The sequence below is a fragment of the Pleurodeles waltl genome, chromosome 5 (assembly GCF_031143425.1).
Source record: "Pleurodeles waltl isolate 20211129_DDA chromosome 5, aPleWal1.hap1.20221129, whole genome shotgun sequence".
In the NCBI taxonomy this organism is placed as follows: Eukaryota; Metazoa; Chordata; class Amphibia; order Caudata; family Salamandridae; genus Pleurodeles; species Pleurodeles waltl.
Genome location: NC_090444.1, coordinates 1715208595 through 1715222708, shown reverse-complemented (window position 1 = coordinate 1715222708; position 14114 = coordinate 1715208595). Strand labels below are relative to the sequence as shown.

Genomic DNA, 14114 nt, shown 5'->3' with positions numbered 1-14114 from the left:
GCGCCACTCCGGGTAAGTTTATAAATTGGTGATGGTAGGGTGTTGTGGACCTCCGCATGGACATGGAGTGACCACTAGGCTTGTATTCCTTTCCATCAGGCAGTCCTAAACAAACACCATTTCAGTTTCACAGTGAATCCTGAGGTCCTTGGTACATTAATGATCCATTCCTGCAATGTACTTATGGGGAGATTTCCTGAAAATCTCTATGCCTATTTCACACATTAGCAATGTGGGAAATGGTGAGATTTTCTTGGGAGTGCTGTGCCTGAATGTAATAGATCCAGGGTTTTCCGAAGGACAGTGAGCTTGTCCTGTTCACAAAGGAACTATAATCCTCTGTATTACCCATTGCTCCTACATTCATGGATAAAGGATCACTACTGTCCTTTGACACTTCCTAGTGGGTTCCCCGTTGCCGTATTGAATGAGCAGCAGGTTTTTGGAGGCACCACAGACTGCTCCTGAGGTCAGGAGAGGATGAAATTGAGGTACACCTTCAACTCTGATCCCACGTAGACAACTGCCATCACCATCACACAACTAAAAAGGCTACCAGTTGTATAACCTGAGATGTACCTGTAAGCCCAGAAAGGGGGTGATAGAACCAAGCCACAAGTATAACAGGATCTACACATAAATCTTTCATCTTTATGATACCAGGGTGAGACAGGAAGCAATAGTAAGATCCTCAGACTGTGGTAGGATCCTCAACCAGTCACCTGTCATAACTGGCATGACAATCTTATCTCAAGACAACAGAGGGCATTAACTCCAGTTGTGCTGCCATCCACAAAGATTAATGTGCCAGTTGCAGACCGACCAACAGTCCTTTAGATAATCAGAGAACCTCCTGTCTCAGGGTCTGTTTCACTAGCCCTTTCAGTACCTGACCCTACTCATTGCAGAGCATTCCACAGTGAAACTACCCAGCCAGGTTACCCGAATGTTCATCACCCTCTAGCATGCTGACATCTTTAACCAGCATATGGGTAAGCCTTCTTTTCTACAAGGCTGTTAAGAGCCCCACTAGGCATGCAACAGAGGCTGTCCAATGAAGGACCATGGGAAAGAACAAGCAGCTAGATTCCATTTACTGCTGGACATTGTCAGACCCAGGTATAAGCTACAGCACTTGGGTTCTAATGTACTGAGCAACACCAGCTCCTCAACCAACCTGCTGATGTTCCAACTTATTTTCCAATTTACAAACATACACCCAATCCTGCTCCAGTTTAGGAAGAGAGCTGAAGATGCACCTCTTTAAAGAACATGACATCACAATGCAATAAAAGTCAACTTCTGCTCCCAGAACACAGGTACCTAACTAATCACTCACTGACTGTATCCTTGCCTTTGACCCTGTATATCGCTCCAATTCCTATTGAAGAGGGTCTTGTTATTTATATATCACATACACTCGTACATACATTGCAGAACTAGCACTCCACCCACTCTTTTCCTCCTTGGAGGTTTCTTACTTTGAATAAACACCCACAGAAACAAATGAGCCTTGTTTCCCAATTAGCTTGAAAGAAATATTACTTAATCAAAAAAAAATTGTCCCACTCACTGCAAAGGGTGCATGGTGGGTGCTATATTTAAAAAAAAAAAACAGAATTGCACATCACCATTCTAGATTATCTACTCAATGCATTTAGGCAGGCCATTTCTAGATGGGCTAATGGCTGCTTGCTCTATCTAGACCACCTACACTCTTTAATTCTCTGCCAATGAGGTGTTCAAATAATATTTCTGCTATCTGATTGAATCAGCAGCTACACCATCTAGTAGATAGATGCCATAACTAACTTTGTTGGAGTATCTAACTAAGTATTTGACCTGTTACTAGCACATATACTAATTACTTAGCATCTAGATCATCAATTACATATCCAGGGTACAATCCTATGTGGTTCATGGTATGATATCCAATTAACAAAAATTAAACAGGCCAATCACAGTTTAGAGTTACTCTAGAGGAAACATCACCAACCAACTGATAAAAGGGCTGTGTAGTAACAATCTCAGTGAATCCAAATAACCACTGTGAAGGCAAAACAGGACTTTGGCTCAAAGGTACTGTTGAAGTCAAATGGTGCCCCAGACAGCTCTGTGTGTTGGTTTCTGAGTGAATGTCTATTTTCTGTTGCATAGCAGGAGTGCAGCCCTTGACACAAGTAAGCAAGGACAAAATATACAAAACATAACAAGTGATGGCCAAGACTGGCAAAGTTTATCTCTCTATTTTAGCACACCTGTTTGCATTTTAGGTCTCAGCTAGGCAGCACATATGCTGTCTTGAAGAGACGTGTTGTGTTCAATCTGTGGGCTTCAACCCACCCATAGGATTACCATTTACTCTTTCCATCATCACTTTCATATCCTTTGCTCCCATTTGTCCATGGCATTCATGTGCCATGCCTCTTCTTCTGTTCAGTCATCCCCCCAGATCATGGACCAAGTACTTGTACAGTGTCCATTCACTGCTCCCATTTTAGGAGCTACTTTTTTATTTGTGTTTGAGCACTCCACACAAGTGCTTGGGTTTTCACTTTCTCTGTGCTCTGTATCCTGTTGCCTTTGTCCCCCTCCCTCCCTCCTCATCCTAACCCCAGCCAGATCGCCCTTGTATCTGAATGCTGTTTCATTTGGGTTTATAGTGCAATGAATCAATCTTAAAGCAATAAACATGACCCTCATCTTCCTCCCCTTGTGCCTCTTTTGCAGCCTGACCGCTGCTCACACGGACAATCCACTTTGCCAAATAATGAAACTGCAGCTGGTTTTCATTTTGCATTTAATTCCTTTATTCTCTTGCGATCTCTTCATCGATCACAGTTGGGCCGCAATACTACCTCCATTGCCTCTCACATTGGTGACATCTCCTCACTCTCCTTCAATTATTTATTCTTGTTTGTTGCTTCTTGTGGTCTTTGTGCCTCCGTTTTTAGAGAGGCATTATAGTGTAATGGGTCCCTCTGGCACCTGTAACAGAATATCTCACATAATATCTCATCACATCCTAGTTGTATATATAGTACAGGCTAGGTCATAGCACATTTTAAAATGACTTTCAGCCATGCTGAACAACAACTGTGACGCTATTCAACATGGCTAAAATACATTGACAACACCAATAACTCTTGAATTCCGAGCCCTTTTGGCTTTTCCAATGCTTGTTTTATAGCCAACCTACACAATGCTGTCATCACTGAAGTCTACTGATTCTACATTTGCCCTCCAGTGTGGCTCCTTCAAGAGTTAGCTGCCACCTGAATCTTAAGATATACATTCACAAACGTGTCTCAGATCCCTTTAAAAAAGAGCAAGTGCTTCCTTTTGTATAAGGAAACCCCCCAAATAGACCCCAGATCCTACCTCTTTCCAAGTCTTAGGTCTCACAAGGCTAAGTAGAGAGACTTCACAAGAAATGTAAGGGGTGTTTTTACTTATAATCTCTTGCCTTAATGCTCCTCATTCCTAGTCCTACACCACTTCTTTCTCCACAAAAGTACATTAATGAGCTTTTCATCAGTACAACGTGTTAATGTAGATGGTGGTCAGAGAAAGTGAATCACATATACGGTGATGCTCACTGTAATCAACTTGGCCAATATTTGTTGGGCCTGACAATCCAATTTCAGGCACCAACCGAGGCACTTGATGTGGGATTACAAATAAAGTGAAAATACTACATTCTTTCTCCAGCAGAAATCTATCAAAATAAATGCTGATGGAATCTTCAAGAAAACACCATGCCATTCGACTTTTATGCAGATTGGAGGTGTGGAAAACATGTAGTATTACCATAGTAAAATGCACTGAATATGTGTGTTGTATTACAGCAAGTATTGAGAGAGGTAAAAACTTTAGGTACGATCAACAGCTTACCATCTACAATAGTTTTGAATCCACTTGTATCCACTGTCACATTTTGTGCTCTTAAGTAACTAACCACTTCACTGTTTGCTGATGTAATGTTGCTGTCTGAGACCTGCCCGGCCACAATTATGTAATCGACAATGATGCTTCCATTTCTAAAGAGAAGAAATAACCAAAATTACAGTGTGTTTTTTGTTAAATAGTCCCTTGCACATTAAGGGGCATATTTATAATGCCCTAGCGTCACCTTGCGCAACATCAACCCATTATTTTTTAAGTTAATGTGGCCCAACAAGGCCAAAATCCCTGCGCCGTATTTACAGAGTGGCGCCACGCATGCATTGCGCCACTCTATAACCATTTGAGCTACAGTATGTCTAAGCGAGGCATAATCTATCCAAAGGGGGTGGAAAAATGGGGTAAGGAAATGTATGAGATTTCCTTGCACCATTTTTTATGGCACTTTTAATGCCTTCTCAAGGGGCATTAAAAGGGGGCTTTCATTCTTTAGAATGGGGCCATATGTACTCTGCAAGAGTAGCATCAATATTGTGGTGCTATCCCTGCAGAGTACATCAATAGCATCATGAGAAATTACGCTATTGCTCCCACCCTACGTCATGATGCACCATATTTTAAACATAGCTCACACATGATGGTAGTAGGGGGTGCTAAGGGGCGCAGGGAAAGTGGTGCTGCACTCGGTGCAGAGCTACTTTCCATAAATCTGCCCCTAACTTTGAAAATCAGGCACAGACAGACCCAAAAAGACTGAACTGTATATGTGTGGGAAAAAGGTGTTTTCCAGTGGCAGTTGCTAACAGGTTTGGTAGAGCAGCATTCAGAGCGGGGGGGGAATAAAAGAAATAAAAGAAACTTACCTGCTGCTGACGGCCCTCCCTGTTCCTCTTCTCCCGCTGCCTTGGTGCTTCTTTGCTTGCTTCACTCCCCACTCAATCCAGACACTTCTCTCATGCTATTACCCAGTATGAGAGAAGTGCAAGGATTGGCCTTACTGGGCTGAAATGCCACTCAGTTAGGGACTGGGAGTACTCCACCCTGCTGTGCAACACAGCTTGGGTGGAGATTTTTAAGTGCGCATTTCGGTTTGGCCAGCCTAAGATGGCCTACCAAACTGACATGCCCACTTACAGTGCACTGACTACTCCCCCTCCTGCTGCTGATGCAGAGTATGGCCCCCTCCTGCCCTAGACTCAGCGGACTGGCTAAGTGGAATGCTTTAATTATCATTTATTTTTCTGCTTTCTGCTGCATTTCAGCAATGGGGTGACACTCCTCCTCTGCATCACAGGGGCCACCCCTGGTACTTTCATTTCAAGCCCTTTCATTTTGTGTGCTAGAATTGTATGCAACTTTCTTACAACACTATCACAAATGGCCACACGAGGGCTCTACATTACAACAAATAACCAGAAAAAGGTGAATCAGATCATACGAACAGCAACATATCTGAAAGACTTCTCAAAGGAGCTGCTATTAACAAATCTCCAAAAGCTACCGGGGTGGGTACACCTCGCAGAGTTTCCCTCCTAGGTATTCCTTAGAGCTACATAAAAAGCTCTGTGTGATTCTGCAGAGTTCTTCCAATGGGGGGGAAATATGCATGTTGTGCTACTGAGCTGCAAATTGACACCGATGGAGACAGCAGTGCTGAAACATCAGCGCAAACTGTGCCATGCGCTGCCGAAGAGTGCACAGCCATTCGAGGTGATTTTGCTCCCACCCAAGTAAACAATCTACTCAGGAGGCAGCAAATCTACTGGCGAATCAACCCTCTTACTTTGACTGATCATAACCACCTGCATTACAAAATCGTGATAGAGGTCCAATCCTGCACCCTTTCTCCAGCTCGCATCTCTGGAGCCTTGCAGGAAATTACATTCCACACATGGCGATTAGCGGATTTTGGCCAGAAGTCCATGCTATAAGAGTAACGCAGAGTTGCCAAACTCTGACAATTCCGTGGGTGGAAGGACGATTTGGCAAACCCCTAAATGCTACATATTCAAGGTTAGCTCTATGACCTTTCCATATAATCTAATTGCCACAAAAGATACATCTGTATTTTCTGGTAGGATAACTTGATTGTCAAACAATGATCTATGTGACAAAGGTTCATCCCTCAATTTTGCCACTGATTTTTACATGGTGGTTGCATGTTGATCCATGAGGGGCTGTTATATGACATATTTAAAAGATAAGTACTAAGGGGCATATTTATACTCCGTTTGCGCCGAATTTGCGTCGGTTTTTTTGACGCAAATTCGATGCAAAACTAACGCCATATTTATACTTTGGCATTAGACGCGTGTAGCGCCAAAGTGCACGGAGTTAGCGTCATTTTTTGGCGTGAACGCCTTCCTTGCGTTAATGAGATGCAAGGTAGGCGTTCCCGTCTTAAAAAATTACTCCGACGCATATGCGTCGTATTTATACTCCCGGGCAAAAATCACACCCGGGAGTGGGCGGGTCAAAAAAACCCGCATTTGCGCCTCTTTTTAACGTCTGGGTCAGGGTAGGCGTTAAGGGACCTGTGGGCTCAGAATGAGCCCACAGCTGCCCTCCCCTGCCCCCAGGGACCCCCCCTGCCACCCTTGCCCACCCCAGGAGGACCCCCAAGGATGGAGGGACCCACCCCAGGGACATTCAGGTAAGTTCAGGTAAGTATATATATATATATATATATATATTTTTTTTTTGTGGCATAGGGGGGCCTTATTTGTGCCCCCCTACATGCCACAATGCCCAATGACCATGCCCAGGGGACATAAGTCCCCTGGGCATGGCCATTGGGCAAGGGGGCATGACTCCTGTCTTTACTAAGACAGGAGTCATGTAAATGGCGTCTGGGCGTCGTTAAAAAATGGCGCAAATCGGGTTGAGGCGATTTTTTTGCCTCAACCTGACTTGCCCCATTTTAAGACGCCCTAACGCCATTTTCCCCTACGCCGGCGCTGCCTGGTGTACGTGGTTTTTTTCCACGCACACCAGGTAGCGCCGGTCTGCTAGCGCCGGCTAACGCCATTCAATAAATCCGGCGCCCGCATGGCGCTTCAGAATGGCGTAATCCGGCGCTAATATTTTTGACGCTAAACTGGGTTAGCGCAGTTTAGCGTCAAAAAGTATAAATACGGGCCTAAGTATGTATACAAATCCTATTTACATTGCCATTGTGTATATTTATCTATGGGTATCAGAGACATTGGAATTATGCGATTCTGCGGCCACTGTATTTTCTGCATAATTTACAACATTAGCCACACAATCCATCTACAAAATGAATGAATGAATGAAGTAATATTTGTAAAGCTTCAGAAGAAGCACCCTGGTGCTTCCATATGGCCGGTAGGATCAGGGAGGTTAAAATTTATGAACGGCACTTTTTTCTGCTGTGCTTTTGAGCAGGCTTTTGGAGGACATGCAACTGAGGGAGAGAGGAACAGTGTTCCAAAGACCTGGAGCCAGATCAATGAAGGACCTGCCTGCAGATCTCGCTCTGTGAAATCTGGGGATGCACACGAGGATGTGGTTGGAAGAACAAAGAGTTGTGTTTAAGCCTGTCTTGTATGTAGCTGGCACCCCTTTGGTGGCATGCTCTGTGAGATATCATGATGTCTTCAATTTTATCCTGTAATTGATTGCTAGCCACTGCAGATCTTTGAGCCCCTGTTTGATCAACTGGGTTTGGGGATACACAGAATAAGTCTGGCTGCCACATTCTGAACACGCTGCAGTTGAGACAGCTTATTATGTTGAAGTAAGCCATGGAGGTCATGTGTGTTTGTATTTTAAAAGCTTTCTCAGGGATTTTAACAGACAGAAACAGGTAGCTGCTGTGGCCTTGACGTGGCGTTTGAAGGAGAGTGCTGTGTGCATCATGACCTCCCTGACAACTGTGGAGGGAGCGGTGGCCGGTCCAATGTCAGAAGGCCAAAGGTGCAAAGCATCCTGGGGAGGACAGTTGATATCCATCTATTGAGCAAAGGACTTAAGACAGCCCTGAAAGTCTCCAATTACTATGTCGTCAAGTAGGAGACAATGTTCCTACCCAACCTTTGCACAACTAACGCTAGTGGGGCCAGATACATTTTGAAGAGCATTGGGCTTAGTGATGACGCCTGAGAGACACCACAGATTACGGCTGTCAACTGGGAGGGAAAGGGTGAGAAAAAGACTGCATGTTGTCTATCAGCTAGAAAGGACTGGAACCATTCCACTGCATGGTCCGTAATATCCGCCTACTCCAGCCTTTGAAGCAGGATCAAGTGAGACACCATATCGAAGGCAGCAGAAAAGTCTTCTACAATGACTGCCACCTTCTGACCAGAGTCAAGGTTGCCTCTGATATATTCAGTGACTCCAGGAAGGGCTAGTTCTATACAAAGGCCCGTGCAGAACCCCGACTGAGTAGGATGAAGAATATTATTCTGTTCCACATAAGTAGTGATCTGTCAATTCACCAGGGATTCTACCATCTTGCCAAGGTGTGGGAGGAATGAGACTAGTCTATAGTTACGTAGGGTGTGCAGGTCATCGTTTGCTATCTTTAACAAAGAAATCACTAGTGTATTTTTCCAACCTTGCAGTACCATTCCGCATTTAAGCGACAGGTTTCATTGATTTGCGGATTAATGACTGAGGCACCCTTGGCGATCATGAAGGGTGGGCAGGGGTATAAGGGCAAGCCCAATTTGATTTTATGGATTATTTGCTCTGAATCCACTAGTGTGTTTGACTCAAATGAAAGAAGTCATGCCCTCAGCTTGTCTCTGAGTTTAATTTGTGGGTGGAGATGTAAGGCAAGTTGCTGAACTTGGAGTAGATTTTTTCCACTTTTGAGTGGAAGAAGAGGGAGAGGCCTTCTGCCAGGAATTGTAATGCAGGTACAATTTGTTTGCAGGCTAACTGTTCTGGTGGCGCTCTCCACTGCTGCAATTTGTGAAGAAAATAATTTTATGTTTTAAAATAGTTCTCCAGATCTGTTTGAGGGCAGTGTAATAAGCCCACTTGCCCTCGATCTCATAGTTCCTACTCTACTTTCATTTCAGTTGTTTGTATTTGAGTTTTTCTACCTGCTAACTAGAAAAGGTTTTGGAGGGAGCCAGAATGCCAGATCTGTGTACCAGGGAGTCACTGAAGGAATTAATTGCATTCTCTAATCCTTCCAAGGTGGTCACCTCGATGTGAGAGAACATATGTGATAGGCTGGACTCAGGAATGTTTCGCCAGGGTCTGAAGATGCTCTTGTGTGCGTCTAGTATGGCTTGACAAAGCAGCAGAGAATGAAACATGAATTTACCCTAGAAAATGGTCTGTCCAAACTAGTGGTAAAGGGGAATCGACTGTCAGGGAGGGGTAGTTATAGAATATCGGATCCAGAGAGTGCCCAGCACTGTGGGTAGCCCCGGTTACCAACTGGGGAAGGTTAAGGCCACCCATGGCTTCTCTGAATTGCTCTACTGATCTACAGTAAGGATCGTCCATGTGGACATTGACATCACCAAGTACTTCAACGTTAGAATATTGTAGGTAAAAAAGAGTAAGTGCAGTGATAAGTGTGTCAAGAGCTGAGGCAGAGGTTGTTGGAGGGTGCTAAACTAAAGTTACTGAAAGGGAGAAATTAGGCATTATCTAGAGGGAAACAAAAACAGTCCCTCAATAAGGTCTATGTCATCAAGCTTTGTAGAAGTGCAGCTAAATTAGGAGCAGTAAATAGTAATCCCACCCCCCAATACCGGGGGCTAGATCAATGTGGGTCATCAAATAGCCTTCTGCGATGGTAAGGACAATACCAGGGGGTGAGTGGAAGATGAGCCAGGTTTCAGTTAGGAAGAGGATATCCCAGTTGTTGTCATTTAGTAAGTCCCAAATGTAGGTTTTATGTTTTGAGAGAAGTCTTATGTTGATTAAGCCAATATTAATATTGTTATGAGAGAGGGAGGGGAGCCTCTTGCCACTGTTAACCTGCAGTGGAATAGTGGGGTTCATTGGCTACACATTTTGCTAAATTTACGAATAAAAGTTTGGTTTCTAGGTCAAATGGATCAAATGTTACTAAAATCGTTGCAGCACTTGTTGCTGTGGAGTGGAAGGCCATTCACAAAAGTCTTCTGGCCACCTTTCAATTGCCTATTTCTGCATCTGAGTGTTAAACTTTACTAAAGAGGTGGAACTGTTCCTGAGACTGTATTAACGTGTTCAAAAAAGACAAAAAATGCAGTGATACTGTCACAAAATGTGCACCATTATGTTGCACAATTTGTCTTTTTTTGCTGCATACATTAGTTAATCCTGCCACATAATTTGGTCATCCTCTGTAATGTAATTCCAGTGGCCCTGGGAATAATGCAGTAAGAGTGAGGCAGTGAATGTCAGATTTTCTTAGCACATTGGTAGAAAAATTGAGCAAATGCTTATTATATAAGATTTCAGATATATCATGCTCTCAAGTCACAAAGAATTCTGTATGAGGAGGTGACTACACCTGTATAACTTGTGAATTACAGGTCTACCAGAAAAGCAACATCATTGTGAATCAGGCTCTAACGTTTACATTTTGAGTGGAGGTGAAAACATAAGAAACAAGGGAAATGTATCTTGTTGCGAAAACAAGAAATGACTCTGAAGAAACACTTTTTTTTTTCTAGTAGGTGCTGGTGATTGTATTTTAACAGACAAAGAGGCAATACTGGATTGAATTTTCAAGACAAAACAGGCCTTGCCATAAGAAGTGGCATATTTAAATTGAGGAGAAAAGTTCATATGAAGCAGTGCTGACAGAGGAACCTGTCTTTCAAGTTCTAAATATGGCCCTTTGTCACTTTTTGGGAAGTTGAAGATCTCCTGTGGCCTGAAGCGGTAAGCCATAGCCGATTAGTGCTCCATAAGGCTGAGAGGTTCCACTGAGAAGGATGTGCTGCTGTGGAGAATAACATAGAGGAAGCTACCAGGGAGTTAAGCCAACCAGCATTGCACCAAACCAGCTGGCAGTCAGGACCCTGTCTCCTGTCTGTTCTCAGAGCACATTTTGGTGAAAAAGATTTCAAGTTCCAGGTTTTAGGGTTAGACAGGAGCACTATATTTATCACCACTTTCAAGGGTCCAGGACTGGAAGGGTTCTGGCTGGGGTGGTCCGGCCTCCCTCTAGGAAAGGCCAGGTGCAGGGCTCAAGTTCTCTGGAGCTTGTTATGTCCGTGAAGCTGACACAGACCAGCCAAATAGCTCTTGGAATCACTCTGGTAATCCTGGCTTCATGCAGTCATTCTGGGATCAAGGCAGGCTTCAAATAGTAGGGCAGTCCTCTTGGGACCAAAGCATTCCTTCTGAAGTCTTTCACAGGTCCAGGAGTGTGCTGAGCAGTGACTCTAACGGTCCAATATTTATACCTGGTTTCAGCCTTTGAATTGGGAGAATCATCTACGCTACCCCCCACATCTGAGTCTGGGACGTTCCTTCCTTCCCCTGCAAAGGCCACAGGAAGACTTGGGTCACAAAGGACTAGTGTTATACTTCTTTATGTGGGCTGGAGACAAGCTACTTTGAAGTAAAAGTGAGGCAGGGAACAGCTCCCCACCACCTATCCTGTCAGGGTGGCCTGTCATGCCCACACCTAAACCCCTTTGTCTCACTGTCTGAGAGGAATAGACAAAGTTTAACAGGAGGCTCATGTGACCAAAGACACTTAGCAGGCATCAAATGCATAGGACAAGAAAATGCTAATTTTCTGAAAGTGGGATTTACAGAATTGTGACTTAGAATCTACAGGGTCGTGGCACAACTAAATAGATGGCAAGTGCAAATAGCCTTCATACAGGAGATGCATTTTACCACACACAAGGCCTTGAAGTTTGCAGAAAATGGCGAGGACAGCTGTTTAACATGCCCTACTCTGGCTACGTGCCGGTGTTACGTTCACTATGCTGGAATGAAGAATAGAAACATAGGCCACAGGAAGACTTGGGTCACAAAGGACTAGTGTTATACTTCTTTATGTGGGCTGGAGACAAGCTACTTTAAAGTAAAAGTGAGGCAGGGAACAGCTCCCCACCACCTATCCTGTCAGGGTGGCCTGTCATGCCCACACCTAAACCCCTTTGTCTCACTGTCTGAGAGGAATAGACAAAGTTTAACAGGAGGCTCATGTGACCAAAGACACTTAGCAGGCATCAAATGCATAGGACAAGAAAATGCTAATTTTCTGAAAGTGGGATTTACAGAATTGTGACTTAGAATCTACAGGGTCCTGGCACAACTAAATAGATGGCAAGTGCAAATAGCCTTCATACAGGAGATGCATTTTACCACACACAAGGCCTTGAAGTTTGCAGAAAATGGCGAGGACAGCTGTTTAACATGCCCTACTCTGGCTACGTGCCGGTGTTACATTCACTATGCTGGAATGAAGAATAGAAACATAGGCCACAGGAAGACTTGGGTCACAAAGGACTAGTGTTATACTTCTTTATGTGGGCTGGAGACAAGCTACTTTAAAGTAAAAGTGAGGCAGGGAACAGCTCCCCACCACCTATCCTGTCAGGGTGGCCTGTCATGCCCACACCTAAACCCCTTTGTCTCACTGTCTGAGAGGAATAGACAAAGTTTAACAGGAGGCTCATGTGACCAAAGACACTTAGCAGGCATCAAATGCATAGGACAAGAAAATGCTAATTTTCTGAAAGTGGGATTTACAGAATTGTGACTTAGAATCTACAGGGTCCTGGCACAACTAAATAGATGGCAAGTGCAAATAGCCTTCATACAGGAGATGCATTTTACCACACACAAGGCCTTGAAGTTTGCAGAAAATGGCGAGGACAGCTGTTTAACATGCCCTACTCTGGCTACGTGCCGGTGTTACGTTCACTATGCTGGAATGAAGAATAGAAACATAGGGAAGGGATGATATGTCCTACTGCGAGGTAACCCAGATAGTGAACCCATTGTGCTGGGCTGCATATATGCACCCAATTCAGAACAAGAAGTGTACCTACCTTGGTTGTCCTCCATGCTATCAGAATGGATGATGTATCTCTGGGTGCAAGGAGGTTATTTCAATGATGTCATTGACATACCAGGTACAGCCTCGTTCTTACAAGCCAATACATTGATGTAGGAGGCTGGCCTGGCTTGTAGTGGGTACCAGAGGTACTTACACCTTGTGCCAGGTCCAGTTATCCCTTATTAGTGTAGAAGAGGTGTTTCTAGCAGCTTAGGCTGATAGAAGGTAGCTATGGAAAAGCAGCTTAGGCTGAACTAGGAGACATGTAAAGCTCCTACTATACTACTGGTGTCATAGGCACAATATAATAAGAAAACACAATACACAGAAGTACTAAAAATAAAGGTACTTTTTTTTTATGACAATATGCCAAAAGTATCTCAGTGAGTACCCTCAGTATAAGGATAAGATATATACACAAGATATATGTACACAAACCAAAATTATGCAGGTAATAGCAAGAAAAGTAATGCAAGCAGTGTAAAGTTACAATAGATTGCAATAGGAGCACATAGGTATAGGGGCAACACAAACCATATACTCCAAAAGTGGAATGCGAACCACGAATGGACCCCAAACCTATGTGAGCTTGTAGAGGGTCGCTGGGGCTGTAAGAAAACAGTGTGGGTTAGAAAAATAGCCCACCCCAAGACCCTGAAAGGTAGGTGTAAAGTGCACCTACTACCCCCAGAGAGCACAGAAGTTGTGATAGGGGGATTCTGCAGGAAGAACAGTGGATTTCCAGACCTGAGTACCTGTAAGACAAGGGGACCAAGTCCAATAGTCACGACAGTGTCGAGAGTGGGCAGGAGCCCAGGAAATGCCAGCTGAGGGTGCAAGGAAGCTGCCACTGGTTGGAAGAAGCTTGGAGTTCTGCAAGAAAGAAGAGGACTAGGAACTTCCCCTTTGGAGGATGGATGTCCCACGTCGCGATGAAACGTGCAGAGGTGTTCCCATGCAGAAAGACCGCAAACAAGCCTTGCAAGGGTTGCAGTAGAGGATTTTGGGTGGTGCTGTGGCCCAGGAGGGACCAGGATGTTGCCACTTGGAGGAGGAGACAGAGGGGGCACCCAGCAACTCAGGGAGCCCTCACAGAAGCAGGCAGCACCCGCAGAAGTACCTGAACAGGCACTTGGAAGAAGAGTGAATCAGAGTCTATGCGAAGTCACAAAAGGGAGTCCCACGACGCCGGAGTACAACTCAGAAGGTT

General features: G+C 44.3%; 1 protein-coding gene across 1 annotated transcript in view; it reads right to left on the bottom strand.

Annotated features, from left to right (window-relative positions):
- The window catches only part of LOC138296695 (adhesion G protein-coupled receptor F5-like), a 578562-nt gene that overhangs the window by 316778 nt on the left and 247670 nt on the right, over positions 1-14114 (bottom strand). Inside the window, exon 8 of the mRNA XM_069236067.1 lies at positions 3895-4040. Within this exon, the coding sequence (XP_069092168.1) occupies positions 3895-4040 (146 nt within the window). The remainder of the gene's footprint in view (positions 1-3894; positions 4041-14114) is intronic.